The sequence below is a fragment of the Pelophylax lessonae genome (genome assembly GCF_965119305.1).
Source record: "Pelophylax lessonae genome assembly, chromosome: 13".
NCBI classification, from domain to species: domain Eukaryota; kingdom Metazoa; phylum Chordata; class Amphibia; order Anura; family Ranidae; genus Pelophylax; species Pelophylax lessonae.
In genome coordinates this window covers 400,600-420,497 of record NC_138780.1, presented here as the reverse complement: position 1 = coordinate 420,497, position 19,898 = coordinate 400,600, and the positions used below count along the sequence as shown (strand labels likewise).

The 19,898-nt window shown below is 63.2% G+C and overlaps 1 protein-coding gene across 2 annotated transcripts in view; it reads right to left on the bottom strand.

Moving 5' to 3' along the window:
- Positions 1-235: 235 nt before the first annotated feature.
- The window catches only part of USF1 (upstream transcription factor 1), a 21,679-nt gene continuing 2,016 nt past the window's right edge, over positions 236-19,898 (bottom strand). The window contains exons 2-11 of one of the 2 annotated variants that reach the window (XM_082275059.1): positions 9,985-10,028; positions 8,605-8,654; positions 7,500-7,612; positions 7,322-7,423; positions 7,050-7,242; positions 6,886-6,973; positions 6,748-6,806; positions 5,550-5,701; positions 4,003-4,131; positions 236-493 (exon numbers count right to left, since the gene is read on the bottom strand). In XM_082275059.1, coding sequence (XP_082131185.1) covers positions 404-493; positions 4,003-4,131; positions 5,550-5,701; positions 6,748-6,806; positions 6,886-6,973; positions 7,050-7,242; positions 7,322-7,423; positions 7,500-7,612; positions 8,605-8,654; positions 9,985-9,992 — 984 coding nt within the window. In that variant the 5' untranslated portion in view covers positions 9,993-10,028 and the 3' untranslated portion in view covers positions 236-403. The remainder of the gene's footprint in view (positions 494-4,002; positions 4,132-5,549; positions 5,702-6,747; positions 6,807-6,885; positions 6,974-7,049; positions 7,243-7,321; positions 7,424-7,499; positions 7,613-8,604; positions 8,655-9,984; positions 10,029-19,898) is intronic. The other variant, XM_082275060.1, reaches the window with a different exon arrangement.

Genomic DNA, 19,898 nt, shown 5'->3' with positions numbered 1-19,898 from the left:
GTCCCTCTACTCCAAGGGGAGGAGCTTGGCAGCCATTGGGCCCCCTCAGTAGTCTAGTGGCTTGGAGCCCTTGGGTTACAGTAAGTCAGAGGAGCTCAGGTGGAGGAGGGGCCTGAAACGCGGTGTCACCGTCCATTGTAGAACACAAATGGCAGTTCTGGGCGGCTCTGCGGGTAAATGACAGCCAGGACTGTACAGCACGATATATAGGAAATGTGGGTGTGATTGGCACACAGGGAGGGCAGTCAGAATCTTCCACCAATCATTGTCCTCTTCCCTCCAGACACGGGGCGGAGTGGGATTTATACATGGAGGGGACACTAATAGAAGCAGATGGAGGGATCCTGTGTGAGCGATGAGTGACTGCTTGGTCCATTGTCCATCCAATGACTGCCCCCTCCAATCAGCGGGCGTCATTCTTAATGATGATTTCCACCCCGTGATGCCGGAGCTGAGCCCGGAGGATGTGATTCTTATTCTTCAGATCCTCCACCTAGGAAGGACAAGCAGGTTAGGATCCGCCTCACATGTCTCACCCCCCCCACCCAGGGGCCCGCCTCACACGTCTCACCCCACCCCCACCCAGGGGCCCGCCTCACACGTCTCACCCCACCCCCACCCAGGGGCCCGCCTCACACGTCTCACCCCACCCCCCACCCAGGGTCCCGCCTCACACGTCTCCTCCCCACCCCCCACCCAGGGTCCCGCCTCACACGTCTCCTCCCCACCCCCCACCCAGGGTCCCGCCTCACACGTCTCACCCCCCCCCACCCAGGGGCCCGCCTCACACGTCTCACCCCACCCCCACCCAGGGGCCCGCCTCACACGTCTCCTCCCCCCCACACCCAGGGACCCGCCTCACACGTCTTCCCCCCCCACCCAGGGGCCCTCCTCACACGTCTCACCCCCCCCCCCACCCAGGGGCCCGCCTCACACGTCTCCTCCCCACCCCCCACCCAGGGTCCCGCCTCACACGTCTCCTCCCCCCCACACCCAGGGACCCGCCTCACACGTCTCCTCCCCCCCACACCCAGGGACCCGCCTCACACATCTCCCCCCCCCACCCAGGGTCCCGCCTCACACGTCTCCTCCCCACCCCCCACCCAGGGGCCCGCCTCACACGTCTCACCCCACCCAGGGGCCCGCCTCACACGTCTCACCCCACCCCCACCCAGGGGCCCGCCTCACACGTCTCACCCCCCCCCACTCAGGGGCCCGCCTCACACGTCTCCTCCCCCCCACACCCAGGGACCCGCCTCACACGTCTCCTCCCCCCCACACCCAGGGGCCCGCCTCACACGTCTCCTCCCCCCCACACCCAGGGACCCGCCTCACACGTCTTCCCCCCCCCCACCCACCCAGGGGCCCTCCTCACACGTCTCACCCCCCCCCACCCAGGGGCCGCCTCACACGTCTCCTCCCCACCCAGGGTCCCGCCTCACACGTCTCACCCCCCCCCACCCAGGGGCCCGCCTCACACGTCTCCTCCCCACCCGCCACCCAGGGTCCCGCCTCACACGTCTCACCCCCCCCACCCAGGGGCCCACCTCACACGTCTCCTCCCCACCCGCCACCCAGGGTCCCGCCTCACACGTCTCACCCCACCCCCACCCAGGGGCCCGCCTCACACGTCTCCTCCCCCCCACACCCAGGGACCCGCCTCACACGTCTCCTCCCCCCCACACCCAGGGACCCGCCTCACACGTCTTCCCCCCCCCCCCCCCACCCAGGGGCCCTCCTCACACGTCTTCCCCCCCCCCCCCCACCCAGGGGCCCTCCTCACACGTCTCACCCCCCCCCACCCAGGGGCCCGCCTCACACGTCTCCTCCCCACCCCCCACCCAGGGGCCCGCCTCACACGTCTCCTCCCCCCCACACCCAGGGGCCCGCCTCACACGTCTCACCCCCCCCCACCCAGGGGCCCGCCTCACACGTCTCACCCCCCCCCCCCACCCCGGGTCCCGCCTCACCCCACCCCCACCCAGGGGCCCGCCTCACACGTCTCACCCCACCCCCACCCAGGGGCCCGCCTCACACGTCTCACCCCACCCCCCACCCAGGGTCCCGCCTCACACGTCTCCTCCCCACCCCCCACCCAGGGTCCCGCCTCACACGTCTCCTCCCCACCCCCCACCCAGGGTCCCGCCTCACACGTCTCACCCCCCCCCCACCCAGGGGCCCGCCTCACACGTCTCACCCCACCCCCACCCAGGGGCCCGCCTCACACGTCTCCTCCCCCCCACACCCAGGGACCCGCCTCACACGTCTTCCCCCCCCACCCAGGGGCCCTCCTCACACGTCTCACCCCCCCCCCACCCAGGGGCCGCCTCACACGTCTCCTCCCCACCCCCCACCCAGGGTCCCGCCTCACACGTCTCCTCCCCCCCACACCCAGGGACCCGCCTCACACGTCTCCTCCCCCCCACACCCAGGGACCCGCCTCACACATCTCCCCCCCCCACCCAGGGTCCCGCCTCACACGTCTCCTCCCCACCCCCCACCCAGGGTCCCGCCTCACACGTCTCACCCCACCCCCACCCAGGGGCCCGCCTCACACGTCTCACCCCACCCCCACCCAGGGGCCCGCCTCACACGTCTCACCCCCCCCCACTCAGGGGCCCGCCTCACACGTCTCGGCCCCCCCCACACCCAGGGGCCCGCCTCACACGTCTCCTCCCCCCCACACCCAGGGACCCGCCTCACACGTCTTCCCCCCCCCCCCACCCAGGGGCCCTCCTCACACGTCTCACCCCCCCCCACCCAGGGGCCGCCTCACACGTCTCCTCCCCACCCAGGGTCCCGCCTCACACGTCTCACCCCCCCCCACCCAGGGGCCCGCCTCACACGTCTCCTCCCCACCCGCCACCCAGGGTCCCGCCTCACACGTCTCACCCCCCCCACCCAGGGGCCCGCCTCACACGTCTCACCCCACCCCCACCCAGGGGCCCGCCTCACGTCTCCTCCCCCCCACACCCAGGGACCCGCCTCACACGTCTCCTCCCCCCCACACCCAGGGACCCGCCTCACACGTCTTCCCCCCCCCCCCCCCCCCACCCAGGGGCCCGCCTCACACGTCTTCCCCCCCCCCCCACCCAGGGGCCCTCCTCACACGTCTCACCCCCCCCCACCCAGGGGCCCGCCTCACACGTCTCCTCCCCACCCCCCACCCAGGGGCCCGCCTCACGCGTCTCCTCCCCCCCACACCCAGGGACCCGCCTCACACGTCTTCCCCCCCCCCCCCACCCAAGGGCCCTCCTCACGCGTCTCACACCCCCCCCACCCAGGGGCCCGCCTCACGCGTCTCTCTCTCTCCCCCCCCCCCACCTCCTCAACCTCATACGTATCCTTACACCCCCTCCCAAGGGGCCCTCCTCACACATCTCCTACCCCCCTAAGGGCCCACCTCACAAGTCTCCCACTCACCCTAAAAGGCTGATCTCAAGCATCTACCACCCAGACTATTAGTGAGGACAGCCGGCCGGAATAGGACAAGAGTGTGACATCATGAGATCCATGGCCGACTACCCGGTGTCCCCCCAACATTTCCACCATTCTCCCCCTCCCCCCCCAACATTCCCTGGTGTGCCCCCCCCCACCATTCTCCAGTGCCCCCGCCCCAAGCATTCCAATCATTCCCTGATGTGTCCCCCCCCCCCCCCCAACATTCCCACCATTCTCCAGTGTCCCCCAACATTTCTCAGTGCACCCCCCCAACATTTCCCGATGCCCATGCAACATTTCCACCATTCCTCAGTATCCCCCCCAACATTCCCACTATTCATCCGTGTCCCCCAACATTGCCAGGTGTACCTCAACATTCCCCAATGCCCACCCAAGGTCATGACACCGGATAATAATTGCCACGCTCACCTTCCCACCTATTTACTGACCTCATCAAGCTGCCACCCTGATGGCGGCTCTCACCACGCTGGGGGCAACATTTCTACTCACACCCATCGGGCACCCCTACCCCCCATACCCACCTCTGCCCCGGACACTCACCTGCTGCCGTAGGAGTTCATTGTCCACCTGCAGCTGCTCCAAAGTCTGCAGCTCCTCAGCCAGACGCATGTTGCCCTGTCGCAGTTCTTGGATATAATCGCATGCTTTCGATAGGATACCGCCTTTACTCTGCAAGGAGAGAGGTCAGTCACACGGGCGGGGGGCCCATTCTCTCCACAGAGGGGGGCGGTCACACAGGGGGGGGCCATACTCTCCACAGAGGGGTCCGGTCACACAGAGGGGCCCATTCTCTCCACAGAGGGGGGCGGTCACACAGGGGTGCCATACTCTCCACAGAGGGGTCCGGTCACACAGAGGGGCCCATTCTCTCTACAGAGGGGGGCGGTCACACAGGGGTGCCATACTCTCCACAGAGGGGGCCGGTCACACAGGGGGGCCATACTCTCCACAGAGGGGTCCGGTCACACAGAGGGGCCCATTCTCTCTACAGAGGGGGGCGGTCACACAGGGGTGCCATACTCTCCACAGAGGGGGCCGGTCACACAGGGGGGGCATACTCTCCACAGAGGGGGCCGGTCACACAGGGGGGCCATACTCTCCACAGAGGGGGCCGGTCACACAGGGGGGCCATACTCTCCACAGAGGGGGCGGTCACACAGGGGTGCCATACTCTCCACAGAGGGGGCCGGTCACACAGGGGGGCCATACTCTCCACAGAGGGGTCCGGTCACACAGAGGGGCCCATTCTCTCTACAGAGGGGGCCGGTCACACAGGGGGCCATACTCTCCACAGAGGGGGCCGGTCACACAGGGGGGCCATACTCTCCACAGAGGGGGCCGGTCACACAGGGGGGCCATACTCTCCACAGAGGGGGCCGGTCACACAGGGGGGCCATACTCTCCACAGAGGGGGCCGGTCACACAGGGGGGCCATACTTTTCACAGAGGGGGCCGGTCACACAGGGGGGCCATACTCTCCACAGAGGGGGCCGGTCACACAGGGGGGCCATACTCTCCACAGAGGGGGCCGGTCACACAGGGGGGTGCCATACTCTCCACAGAGGGGGGCGGTCACACAGGGGTGCCATACTCTCCACAGAGGGGGGCGGTCACACAGGGGTGCCATACTCTCCACAGAGGGGGGCGGTCACACAGGGGGGCCCATTCTCTCCACAGAGGGGGCCGGTCACACAGGGGTGCCATACTCTCCACAGAGGGGGACGGTCACACAGGGGCCCATTCTCTCCACGGGGGGTGTTTCGGTCACACGGGGGGTCATATTTGACAAAGAGGGGCCAGTCACACACGGGGGGTCATATTTGACAAAGAGGGGCCAGTCACACACGGGGGGTCATATTTGACAAAGAGGGGCCAGTCACACACGGGGGGTCATATTTGACAAAGAGGGGCCAGTCACACACGGGGGGTCATATTTGACAAAGAGGGGCCGGTCACACACGGGGCGTCATACTTGACAAAGAGGGGCCAGTCACACACAGGGTCCATAATTTACTGACGCCCCCCCAGTCAGGACATACAGCCACCAACTCTCTGCCTATCAAGACAAAGCCAGCAATAAAACCTACTCCCTCCGGGGTGATGGCGCCGCCCTCCTGGCACCTCTGGGTGTATTCCTTCCATACCTGCCCGGACTTGGTGCTCTCCATGGAACAATCGGGGATGATTTTGGAGAGTTGAACGATCCAGTTATTGATCTTGTCCCTCCGACGACGTTCCACTAACAGGAAGAAATAACCAATGAAATGCAATCAGATATCAATGTGTGACAGGACTGTCTGTGCTGCCTCTACAACCAATCATATGACTGGATACCAGAGGGGGAGGAGAAGGAGTCTATGATTGGATCAACTTAGTCTCCCTGTTATTTAGAAGGGAAAAAGAGACCCCCAGGGCGAGGGAACGGGGGCCAAGGCAGATCCCCCCCAGGGCGGGGGAACGGGGGCCAAGGCAGACCCCCCCCAGGGCGGGGGAACGGGGGCCAAGGCAGACCCCCCCCAAGGCCGGGGAACGGGGGCCAAGGCAGACCCCCCCAGGGCGGGGGAACGGGGGCCAAGGCAGACCCCCACCCCCCCCCAAGGCCAGGGAACGGGGGCCAAGGCAGACCCCCCCCCAAGGCCAGGGAACGGGGGCCAAGGCAGACCCCCCCAGGGCGGGGGAACGGGGGCCAAGGCAGACCCCCCCAGGGCGGGGGAACGGGGGCCAAGGCAGACCCCCACCCCCCCCAAGGCCAGGGAACGGGGGCCAAGGCAGACCCCCCCCCCCCAAGGCCAGGGAACGGGGGCCAAGGCAGTCCCCCCAGGGCGGGGGAACGGGGGCCAAGGCAGACCCCCCCAGGGCAGGGGAACGGGGGCCAAGGCAGACCCCCACCCCCCCCCAAGGCCAGGGAACGGGGGCCAAGGCAGACCCCCCCCCCAAGGCCAGGGAACGGGGGCCAAGGCAGTCCCCCCAGGGCGGGGGAACGGGGGCCAAGGCAGACCCCCCCAGGGCGGGGGAACGGGGGCCAAGGCAGACCCCCCCCGGGGCGGGGGAACGGGGGCCAAGGCAGACCCCCCCCGGGGCGGGGGAACGGGGGCCAAGGCAGACCCCCCCCAGGGCGAGGGAACGGGGGCCAAGGCAGACCCCCCCCAGGGCGAGGGAACGGGGGCAGGTAGATCCTCGCAGATGAAAATGACCAAGGCAGACCCAACCCCCCCTTCCCCCCCCCCAATGGCAATAATAAGAGGACCCAATCCCCTGGCCAGGCTTCCATCCCCAGCCTTGTACCTTCGTTGTGCTGAGCTCTCCTCTTCTCATCCCGCGTGGTGCGTGGACCATCGGATTTCCTGGTGGGGGAGGGGACACATTAGATCAGAGAACTCCGCCTCTAAGTGATGGGCAGAAGAGGAGGAATGGCGGACTTACGGTGAGTAGGGATGGGTTCTGGGGGCGATCGAACGCTGGGCACCTCCCTGGAGAACCTCCTGAGGAGACATCATGACAAAGAACTGACCTATGAAAGAGAAGGGAGGGGTTAGTGATGGGCACATGATGACCTCATTGGGGGAGGGGCCTGATGATGTCAGTACCTGTGGAGGCGGCTTGTCCTAGCAGAGCCTCGCTGTTCTGGGTTGTCACCACTGTGGTTGCCGTGGCTCCGGTCCCCACCGTTGTGCTGGTATCGGCTACGGCTGTGGTGGGGAAGTAGGTGTAATGCGTCTCTGTGGTTGAGGTGTCGGTGTCCGCCGCCTCATCGCTGGTGAACGCCCCCTGGATGACAGCCTGGAGAGTGCAGCTTCAATCAGAGGCTTCTCACACAGGAATACATTGGGCAGATGATAGAAATACCCACAAAGCCTACCTGAGTCATGGACTGCGCCGCCGGGAACCCACTGATAGCGCCGGCGCCTTCCGTCTGTCCATCCAACTGACCTTCCGCTACCTGGATGACCCGGTACATCACCTGCCAGAGATAGGGCTCAGATAAGACCCCCGGCCCACCGCCTATGACATGGACCCCCAATTACACAATCACTTACCTGGGTACCCCCGCTGTCAGCACGGAACACATACTTCACACCGGGGTCAGAGAATGTGGCAGCTGATTGGATACTGGCTATGGCAACGCTAGTGGGGTCTTCACCTGTCGCCACTGAGAGAAAAACAGACATCAGAAAGAACCCCATGGGGCCCCTGTACTGTAACCGTGCCCTTATACCATAGAGGGCCCCACACCGAACCCCTGTACTGTAACCGTGCCCTTATACCATAGAGGGCCCCACACAGAGCCCCTGTACTGTAACCGTGCCCTTATACCATAGAGGGCCCCACACAGAGCCCCTGTACTGTAACCGTGCCCTTATACCATAGAGGGCCCCACACAGAGCCCCTGTACTGTAACCGTACCCTTATACCATAGGGGGCCCCACACCGAACCCCTGTACTGTAACCGTACCCTTATACCATAGGGGGCCCCACACCGAGCCCCTGTACTGTAACCGTACCCTTATACCATAGGGGGCCCCACACCGAGCCCCTGTACTACAACTGTGCCCTTATACCATAGGGGGCCCCACCCTGAGCCCCTGTACTGTAACCGTACCCTTATACCATAGGGGGCCCCACACCGAGCCCCTGTACTGTAACCGTACCCTTATACCATAGAGGGCCCCACACCGAGCCCCTGTACTACAACTGTGCCCTTATACCATAGGGGGCCCCACACCGAGCCCCTGTACTACAACTGTACCCTTATACCATAGAGGGCCCCACACCGATCCCCTGTACTATAACTGTACCCTTATACCATAGGGGGCCCCACCCCGAGCCCCTGTACTATAACTGTACCCTTATACCATAGAGGGCCCCACACCGATCCCCTGTACTGTAACCGTACCCTTATACCATAGGGGGCCCTACACAGAGCCCCTGTACTATAACTGTACCCTTATACCATAGGGGGCCCCACCCTGAGCCCCTGTACTATAACTGTGCCCTTATACCATAGAGGGCCCCACACCGATCCCCTGTACTATAACTGTACCCTTATACCTTAGGGGGCCCCACACAGAGCCCCTGTACCCCGCCCCCTGACACCAGAGACCCGCCCCCTGACACCGGAGACCCGCCCCCGGCATCACTCACCTTCCTGGATACGGACCGTTCCCTCCTCCATTTCTGCCGCTTTCTGCTGCCTGGAAGAAAAGCCGAGAGTAAAATTCCAGCCTGACCAATCACTGGAGCAAAGGAAACTCCGCCCCCCCCCATCACTGGAGCAAAGGAAACTCCCCCCCCCTCCATCACTGGAGCAAAGGAAACTCCCCCCCCCCCCTCCATCACTGGAGCAAAGGAAACTCCCCCCCCCCTCCATCACTGGAGCAAAGGAAACTCCCCCACCCCCCCCCATCACTGGAGCAAAGGAAACTCCCCCCCCCCCTCCATCACTGGAGCAAAGGAAACTCCCCCACCCCCCCCCATCACTGGAGCAAAGGAAACTCCCCCACCCCCCCCATCACTGGAGCAAAGGAAACTCCCCCCCACCCCCATCACTGGAGCAAAGGAAACTCCCCCCCCCTCCACCACTGGAGCAAAGGAAACTCCCCCCCCCCAATCACTGGAGCAAAGGAAACTCCCCCACCCCCCCCATCACTGGAGCAAAGGAAACTCCCCCCCCCCTCCATCACTGGAGCAAAGGAAACTCCCCCCCCCCTCCATCACTGGAGCAAAGGAAACTCCCCCCCCCCTCCATCACTGGAGCAAAGGAAACTCCCCCCCCCCTCCATCACTGGAGCAAAGGAAACTCCCCCCCCCCCCTCCATCACTGGAGCAAAGGAAACTCCCCCCCCCTCCATCACTGGAGCAAAGGAAACTCCCCTCCCCCATCACTGGAGCAAAGGAAACTCCCCCCCCCCCCAATCACTGGAGCAAAGGAAACTCCCCCCCCCTCCATCACTGGAGCAAAGGAAACTCCCCCCCCCCCCATCACTGGAGCAAAGGAAACTTCCCCCCCCCCCTCCATCACTGGAGCAAAGGAAACTCCCCCCCCCCCCCCATCACTGGAGCAAAGGAAACTTCCCCCCCCCCCTCCATCACTGGAGCAAAGGAAACTCCCCCACCCCCATCACTGGAGCAAAGGAAACTCCCCCCCCCCCCCCATCACTGGAGCAAAGGAAACTCCCCCCCCCCCCCATCACTGGAGCAAAGGAAACTCCCCCCCCCCCATCACTGGAGCAAAGGAAACTCCCCCCCCATCACTGGAGCAAAGGAAACTCCCCCACCCCCCCCATCACTGGAGCAAAGGAAACTCCCCCCCCCCTCCATCACTGGAGCAAAGGAAACTCCCCCCCCATCACTGGAGCAAAGGAAACTCCCCCACCCCCCCCATCACTGGAGCAAAGGAAACTCCCCCCTCCCTCCATCACTGGAGCAAAGGAAACTCCCCCACCCCCCCCATCACTGGAGCAAAGGAAACTCCCCCCCCCCCCCATCACCGGAGCGGAGGATTCTGGGAGCACTGTCACTCACCCCTTCATACCGCCTCTCCTGGGTACATCAGCTGGTTGTGGAGCCTGAGGAGAGAAGGTGAAATGTCAGTGAGGATAAACTCCTCCCCTCCTCACCCTACACCCGCCCATCACCGACTACAACTCCTCCCCTCCTCACCCTACACCCACCCATCACCGACTACAACTCCTCCCCTCCTCACCCTACACCCGCCCATCACCGACTACAACTCCTCCCCTCCTCACCCTACACCCACCCATCACCGACTACAACTCCTCCCCTCCTCACCCTACACCCGCCCATCACCGACTACAACTCCTCCCCTCCTCACCCTACACCCGCCCATCACCGACTACAACTCCTCCCCTCCTCACCCTACACCCGCCCATCACCGACTACAACCCCTCCCCTCCTCACCCTACACCCGCCTATCACTGACAACTCCTCCCCTCCTCACCTATCACTGACAACTCCTCCCCTCCTCACCCTACACCCGCCCATCACTGACAACTCCTCCCCTCCTCACCCTACACCCGCCCATCACCGACTACAACTCCTCCCCTCCTCACCCTACACCCACCCATCACCGACTACAACTCCTCCCCTCCTCACCCTACACCCGCCCATCACCGACTACAACTCCTCCCCTCCTCACCCTACACCCGCCCATCACCGACTACAACTCCTCCCCTCCTCACCCTACACCCGCCCATCACCGACTACAACTCCTCCCCTCCTCACCCTACACCCGCCCATCACCGACTACAACTCCTCCCCTCCTCACCCTACACCCGCCCATCACCGACTACAACTCCTCCCCTCCTCACCCTACACCCGCCTATCACTGACAACTCCTCCCCTCCTCACCCTACACCCGCCTATCACTGACAACTCCTCCCCTCCTCACCCTACACCCGCCCATCACTGACAACTCCTCCCCTCCTCACCCTACACCCGCCCATCACCGACTACAACTCCTCCCCTCCTCACCCTACACCCGCCCATCACCGACTACAACTCCTCCCCTCCTCACCCTACACCCGCCCATCACCGACTACAACTCCTCCCCTCCTCACCCTACACCCGCCTATCACTGACAACTCCTCCCCTCCTCACCCTACACCCGCCTATCAGTGACAACCCCTCCCCTCCTCACCCTACACCCGCCTATCACTGACAACTCCTCCCCTCCTCACCCTACACCCGCCCATCACTGACAACTCCTCCCCTCCTCACCCTACACCCGCCTATCACTGACAACTCCTCCCCTCCTCACCCTACATCCGCCTATCACTGACAACTCCTCCCCTCCTCACCTATCACTGACAACTCCTCCCCTCCTCACCCTACACCCGCCCATCACTGACAACTCCTCCCCTCCTCACCCTACACCTGCCTATCACTGACAACCCCTCCCCTCCTCACCCTACACCCGCCTATCACTGACAACTCCTCCCCTCCTCACCCTACACCCGCCCATCACTGACAACTCCTCCCCTCCTCACCCTACACCCGCCTATCACTGACAACTCCTCCCCTCCTCACCCTACACCCGCCTATCACTGACAACTCCTCCCCTCCTCACCCTACACCCGCCTATCACTGACAACTCCTCCCCTCCTCACCCTACACCCGCCTATCACTGACAACTCCTCCCCTCCTCACCCTACATCCGCCTATCAGTGACAACCCCTCCCCTCCTCACCCTACACCCGCCTATCACTGACAACTCCTCCCCTCCTCACCCTACACCCGCCCATCACTGACAACTCCTCCCCTCCTCACCCTACACCCGCCCATCACTGACAACTCCTCCCCTCCTCACCCTACACCCGCCTATCACTGACAACTCCTCCCCTCCTCACCCTACACCCGCCTATCACTGACAACTCCTCCCCTCCTCACCCTACACCCGCCCATCACTGACAACTCCTCCCCTCCTCACCCTACACCCGCCTATAACTGACAACTCCTCCCCTCCTCACCCTACACCCGCCCATCACTGACAACCCCTCCCCTCCTCACCCTACACCCGCCTATCACTGACAACTCCTCCCCTCCTCACCCTACACCCGCCTATCACTGACAACTCCTCCCCTCCTCACCCTACACCCGCCTATCACTGACAACTCCTCCCCTCCTCACCCTACATCCGCCTATCACCGACTACAACTCCTCCCCTCCTCACCCTACATCCGCCTATCACCGACTACAACTCCTCCCCTCCTCACCCTACACCCGCCTATCACCGACTACAACTCCTCCCCTCCTCACCCTACACCCGCCTATCACCGACTACAACTCCTCCCCTCCTCACCCTACACCCGCCTATCACCGACTACAACTCCTCCCCTCCTCACCCTACACCCGCCTATCACCGACTACAACTCCTCCCCTCCTCACCCTACACCCGCCTATCACCGACTACAACTCCTCCCCTCCTCACCCTACACCCGCCTATCACCGACTACAACTCCTCCCCTCCTCACCCTACACCCGCCTATCACCGACTACAACTCCTCCCCTCCTCACCCTACACCCGCCTATCACCGACTACAACTCCTCCCCTCCTCACCCTACACCCGCCCATCACCGACTACAACTCCTCCCCTCCTCACCCTACACCCGCCTATCACCGACTACAACTCCTCCCCTCCTCACCCTACACCCGCCTATCACCGACTACAACTCCTCCCCTCCTCACCCTACACCCGCCTATCACCGACTACAACTCCTCCCCTCCTCACCCTACAGTCGCCCATCACTGACAACTCCTCCCCTCCTCACCCTACACCCGCCCATCACTGACAACTCCTCCTCTCCTCACTCTACATCCGCCTATCACTGACAACTCCTCCCCTCACCCTACACCCGCCTATCACTGACAACTCCTCCCCTCCTCACCCTACACCCACCCATCACCTATTGCAACTCCTCCCCTCCTCACCCTACACCCGCCTATCACTGACAACTCCTCCCCTCCTCACCCTACACCCGCCCATCACTGACAACTCCTCCCCTCCTCACCCTACACCCGCCTATAAATGACAACTCCTCCCCTCCTCACCCTACACCCGCCTATCACTGACAACTCCTCCCCTCCTCACCCTACACCCGCCTATCACTGACAACCCCTCCCCTCCTCACCCTACACCCGCCTATCACTGACAACCCCTCCCCTCCTCACCCTACACCCGCCCATCACTGACAACCCCTCCCCTCCTCACCCTACACCCGCCTATCACTGACAACTCCTCCCCTCCTCACCCTACACCCGCCCATCACTGACAACCCCTCCCCTCCTCACCCTACACCCACCTATCACTGACAACTCCTCCCCTCCTCACCCTACACCCGCCTATCACTGACAACTCCTCCCCTCCTCACCCTACACCCGCCTATCACTGACAACCCCTCCCCTCCTCACCCTACACCCGCCTATCACTGACAACCCCTCCCCTCCTCACCCTACACCCGCCCATCACTGACAACCCCTCCCCTCCTCACCCTACACCCGCCTATCACTGACAACTCCTCCCCTCCTCACCCTACACCCGCCCATCACTGACAACCCCTCCCCTCCTCACCCTACACCCGCCTATCACTGACAACTCCTCCCCTCCTCACCCTACACCCGCCTATCACTGACAACTCCTCCCCTCCTCACCCTACACCCGCCTATCACTGACAACTCCTCCCCTCCTCACCCTACACCCGCCTATAAATGACAACTCCTCCCCTCCTCACCCTACACCCACCTATCACTGACAACCCCTCCCCTCCTCACCCTACACCCGCCCATCACTGACAACCCCTCCCCTCCTCACCCTACACCCGCCTATCACTGACAACTCCTCCCCTCCTCACCTATCACTGACAACCCCTCCCCTCCTCACCCTACACCCACCTATCTGACAACCCCTCCCCTCCTCACCCTACACCCGCCTATCACTGACAACTCCTCCCCTCCTCACCCTACACCCGCCTATCACTGAAAACTCCTCCCCTCCACAAACCTACACCCGCCTATCACTGAAAACTCCTCCCCTCCTCACCTATCACTGACAACCCCTCCCCTCCTCACCCTACACCCGCCCATCACTGACAACTCCTCCCCTCCTCACCCTACACCCGCCCATCACTGACTACAACTCCCCTCCTCACCCTACACCCGCCCATCACCGACTACAACCCCTCCCCTCCTCACCCTACACCCGCCCATCACCTATTGCAACTCCTCCCCTCCTCACCCTACACCCGCCTATCACTGACAACTCCTCCCCTCCTCACCCTACACCCACCCATCACCTATTGCAACTCCTCCCCTCCTCACCCTACACCCGCCTATCACTGACAACTCCTCCCCTCCTCACCCTACACCCGCCCATCACTGACAACTCCTCCCCTCCTCACCCTACACCCGCCTATAAATGACAACTCCTCCCCTCCTCACCCTACACCCGCCTATCACTGACAACTCCTCCCCTCCTCACCGTACACCCGCCTATAAATGACAACTCCTCCCCTCCTCACCCTACACCCGCCTATCACTGACAACTCCTCCCCTCCTCACCCTACACCCGCCTATCACTGACAACTCCTCCCCTCACCCTACACCCGCCTATCACTAATAACTCCTCCCCTCACCCTACACCCGCCTATCACTGACAACTCCTCCCCTCCTCACCCTACACCCGCCTATCACTGACAACCCCTCCCCTCCTCACCCTACACCCGCCCATCACCGACTACAACTCCTCCCCTCCTCACCCTACACCCACCCATCACCTATTGCAACTCCTCCCCTCCCCACCCTACACCCGCCTATCACTGACAACTCCTCCCCTCCTCACCCTACATCCGCCTATCACTGACAACTCCTCCCCTCCTCACCCTACACCCGCCTATTACTGACAACTCCTCCCCTCCTCACCCTACACCCGCCTATCTGACAACTCCTCCCCTCCTCACCCTACACCCGCCTATAACTGACAACCTCTCCCCTCCTCACCCTACACCCGCCTATCTGGTAACTCCTCCCCTCCTCACCCTACACCCGCCTATCACTGACAACTCCTCCCCTCCTCACCCTACACCCGCCTATCACTGACAACTCCTCCCCTCCTCACCCTACACCCGCCTATCACTGACAACCCCTCCCCTCCTCACCCTACACCCGCCTATCTGACAACCCCTCCCCTCCTCACCCTACACCCGCCTATCACTGACAACTCCTCCCCTCCTCACCCTACACCCGCCTATCACTGACAACTCCTCCCCTCCTCACCCTACACCCGCCTATCACTGACAACCCCTCCCCTCCTCACCCTACACCCGCCTATCACTGACAACTCCTCCCCTCCTCACCCTACACCCGCCAATCACCGACTACAACCCCTCCCATCCTGACCCTACACCCGCCCTTCACCGACTACAACCCCTCCCATCCTGACCCTACACCCGCCCATCACCGACTACAACCCCTCCCCTCCTCTCCCTACACCCGCCCACACCGACTATAACCCCTCCTCTCCCTACACCCGCCCACACCGACTATAACTCCTCCCCTCCTCACCCTACACCCCGACTACAACTCCTCCCCTCCTCACCCTACACCCGCCCATCACAGGCTACAACTCCTCCCCTCCTCACCCTACACCCACCCATCACCGACTACAACCCCTCCCCTCCTCACCCTACACCCGCCCATCACAGGCTACAACTCCTCCCCTCCTCACCCTACACCCGCCCATCACCGACTACAACCCCTCCCCTCCTCACCCTACACCCGCCCATCACCGACTACAACTCCTCCCCTCCTCACCCTACACCCGCCCATCACCGACTACAACTCCTCCCCTCCTCACCCTACACCCGCCCATCACCGACTACAACCCCTCCCCTCCTCATCCTACACCCGCCTATCACCGACTACAACTCCTCCCCTCCTCACCCTACACCCGCCTATCACCGACTACAACCCCTCCCATCCTGACCCTACACCCGCCCATCACCGACTACAACCCCTCCCATCCTGACCCTACACCCGCCCATCACCGACTACAACCCCTCCCCTCCTGACCCTACACCCGCCCATCACCGACTACAACCCCTCCCCTCCTCACCATACACCCGCCCATCACCGACTACAACTCCTCCCCTCCTCACCCTACACCCCCCCCCCCATCACCGACTACAACAACCCCTCCCCTCCTCACACTACGCCTGCTAAAGAAACATGCATTTTGTCTTATCATAACACAAAAAAATAAATAAATAATAATAATAATAATAATTGTGGGAGGAGCTACTTTGGAATTCTGTTGGAATGCAGGAGGGCGGCCAATTCAAGTGAAGGCGTTGTATCAAAAAAAAAAAAGGGATCTTAATGTGTCGCTCGGATGTAAAGGAGGCCTCGGTTTTAAGATGCAGAAGTGGTGACCCCACGGTGAAGATGTAATGACTTAGGAAAAGAGGAGAATACCCCCTTGTAGGTTATCTACCCCTCCCCCCCAGGCTCACAACTGAAAACAGCAGTCTAGTGATAAACCCTTCTATGGAGACAACAGAATTCTTCTTCAGACAAAAAGAACCCCGACATCCGAAATCCTGTCTGCTTAAAAATGGCAGAAAGGGGCCAATCTACCCCCCCCCCACGGCGCCTCCTGGTGGCCAAACCTTTCGAAGGATTCTCCCACAGCTTTCCAGGGCTGGAAGACGGATTTTTCCAGGAAGGAGTTTTGTCTGAAAGCGAAATTTTCAATCCTGGAGACTTCCCTCCACCCAGCAAATTACTGATCCTAAAAATGGAACAAAGCCCTGGCCGCGACCGCCCCTTCGTCAGGGGAAACGCCTGGCCGCCACCGACCCTTCGTCAGGGGAAACGCCTGGCCGCCACCGACCCTTCGCCAGGAGAAACGCCTGGCTGCGACCGACCCTTCGCCAGGGGAAACGCCTGGCTGCGACCGACCCTTCGTCAGGGGAACCGCCTGGCCGCCACCGACCCTTCGCCAGGGGGAACCGCCTGGCCGCGACCGACCCTTCGTCAGGGGAAACGCCTGGCCGCCACCGACCCTTCGCCAGGGGGAACCGCCGGGCCCCAACCGACCCTTCGCCAGGGGGAACCGCCTGGCCTACGACCGACCATTCGCCAGGGGGAACCGCCTGGCCTACGACCGACCATTCGCCAGGGGGAACCGCCTGGCCTGCGACCGACCATTCGCCAGGGGGAACCGCCTGGCCTGCGACCGACCATTCGCCAGGGGGAACCGCCTGGCCTGCGACCGACCCTTCGCCAGGGGGAACCGCCTGGCCGCCACCGACCCTTCGCCAGGGGGAACCGCCTGGCCTACGACCGACCCTTCGCCAGGGGGAACCGCCTGGCCTACGACCGACCATTCGCCAGGGGGAACCGCCTGGCCTGCGACCGACCCTTCGCCATGGGGAACCGCCTGGCCTGCGACCGACCCTTCGCCAGGGGGAACCGCCTGGCCTGCGACTGACCATTCGCCAGGGGGAACCGCCTGGCCTGCGACCGACCCTTCGCCAGGGGGAACCGCCAGGCCCCGACCGACCCTTCGCCAGGGGGAACCGCCAGGCCCCGACCGACCCTTCGCCAGGGGGAACCGCCTGGCCTACGACCGACCATTCGCCAGGGGGAACCGCCTGGCCTGCGACCGACCATTCGCCAGGGGGAACCGCCGGGCCCCGACCGACCCTTCGCCAGGGGAAACCGCCTGGCTGCCACCGACCCTTCGCCAGGGGGAACCGCTGGGCCCCGACCGACCCTTCGCCAGGGGGAACCGCCGGGCCGCCACCGACCCTTCGCCAGGGGGAACCGCCTGGCCTGCGACCGACCCTTCGTCAGGGGGAACCGCCTGGCCTGCGACCGACCCTTCGTCAGGGGGAACCGCCTGGCCTGCGACCGACCCTTCGTCAGGGGGAACCGCCTGGCCTGCGACCGACCCTTCGTCAGGGGGAACCGCCTGGCCTGCGACCGACCCTTCGTCAGGGGGAACCGCCTGGCCTGCGACCGACCCTTCGTCAGGGGGAACCGCCTGGCCTGCGACCGACCCTTCGTCAGGGGGAACCGCCTGGCCTGCGACCGACCCTTCGTCAGGGGGAACCGCCTGGCCTGCGACCGACCCTTCGCCAGGGGGAACCGCCTGGCCTGCGACCGACCCTTCGCCAGGGGGAACCGCCGGGCCTGCAACCGACCCTTCGCCAGGGGGAACCGCCGGGCCTGCAACCGACCCTTCGCCAGGGGGAACCGCCGGGCCTGCAACCGACCCTTCGCCAGGGGGAACCGCCGGGCCCCAACCGACCCTTCGCCAGGGGGAACCGCCGGGCCCCAACCGACCCTTCGCCAGGGGGAACCGCCGGGCCCCAAACGACCCTTCGCCAGGGGGAACCGCCTGGCCTGCGACCGACCCTTCGCCAGGGGGAACCGCCTGGCCTGCGACCGACCCTTCGTCAGGGTGAAACCGCTGGGCCCCAACCGCCTGCGACTGAATTTGTCACTGCTGTGTCAATGTTGAATTCTGAGACCCCCCGGGGTCCCACTGTAAATAACACCCTTCTGAGCTGGGAGTGCGCTCTTCTCCCTCCTGCGTATCAAGGGGGGAGGAATAAATCTCCACACTTCAGTGGTAAATTCGATGATTCCAGGTCAGACGATCGTAGAGAATACAATCTGCTTATGGTTCCGGCTTCCCCATTCTTCTGCCCCTTTCAGCGCCTCTGTGAAGTGGAATCCCCTTGGTTAGTGGGGAATCTCTCTGCCGGTCTGTGACCCCTCCACTATGCAGAGCCGACCTCTATGGGGCGATCCGATGTAAACCAACCGCCTGTCCGCTTCCATCCCATACAGTGAATGGATGAGGAATAGGAAGACCATCCGTCTGATTTTGGCGGACAGAATCGGATGGCGTGGGGGAGGGGGGTAATGGTTCAGGCTGGTGGTGGTGGTGTAATGGTGTGGGGGAGGGGGGTAATGGTTCAGGCTGGTGGTGGTGGTGTAATGGTGTGGGGGAGGGGGGGTAATGGTTCAGGCTGGTGGTGGTGGTGTAATGGTGTGGGGGAGGGGGGGTAATGGTTCAGGCTGGTGGTGGTGGTGTAATGGTGTGGGGGAGGGGGGGTAATGGTTCAGGCTGGTGGTGGTGGTGTAATGGTGTGGGGGAGGGGGGTAATGGTTCAGGCTGGTGGTGGTGGTGTAATGGTATGGGGGAGGGGGGTAATGGTTCAGGCTGGTGGTGGTGTAATGGTGTGGGGGAGGGGGGTAATGGTTCAGGCTGGTGGTGGTGTAATGGTGTGGGGGAGGGGGGGTAATGGTTCAGGCTGGTGGTGGTGTAATGGTGTGGGGGAGGGGGGGTAATGGTTCAGGCTGGTGGTGGTGGTGTAATGGTGTGGGGGAGGGGGGGTAATGGTTCAGGCTGGTGGTGGTGTAATGGTGTGGGGGAGGGGGGTAATGGTTCAGGCTGGTGGTGGTGTAATGGTGTGGGGGAGGGGGGGTAATGGTTCAGGCTGGTGGTGGTGTAATGGTGTGGGGGAGGGGGGGGGGCACACTTTGGACCCCTTTATTGGTATACTCCCCACCCCCTCCCTGAGTATTGTTGCTGTCCATCTTCTGATGGCTCCTCCCAGCAAAGCTCCAATCATCTCACCACTGGTTTCTGTCCTCCAATGGCCTCCCCCCATCTCACCCAATAGAGACCCTCTGGGATGTGGTGGAACGGGAGATTCCCATGAACTGTGTGATGTCACTATGGAGGAAAGTTTCCCGCACATTCTTATATCTCTGCCACCAAGAATGAAGGAAAACGGGGGTCCAACCCTCTACTAGGAAGGAGGATCTAATAAAGGGGGCGGAGTGTGTATGGGGGAGGAGGGGTGGAGTGTGTATAGGGGAGGGGGCGGAGTGTGTATGGGGGAGGAGG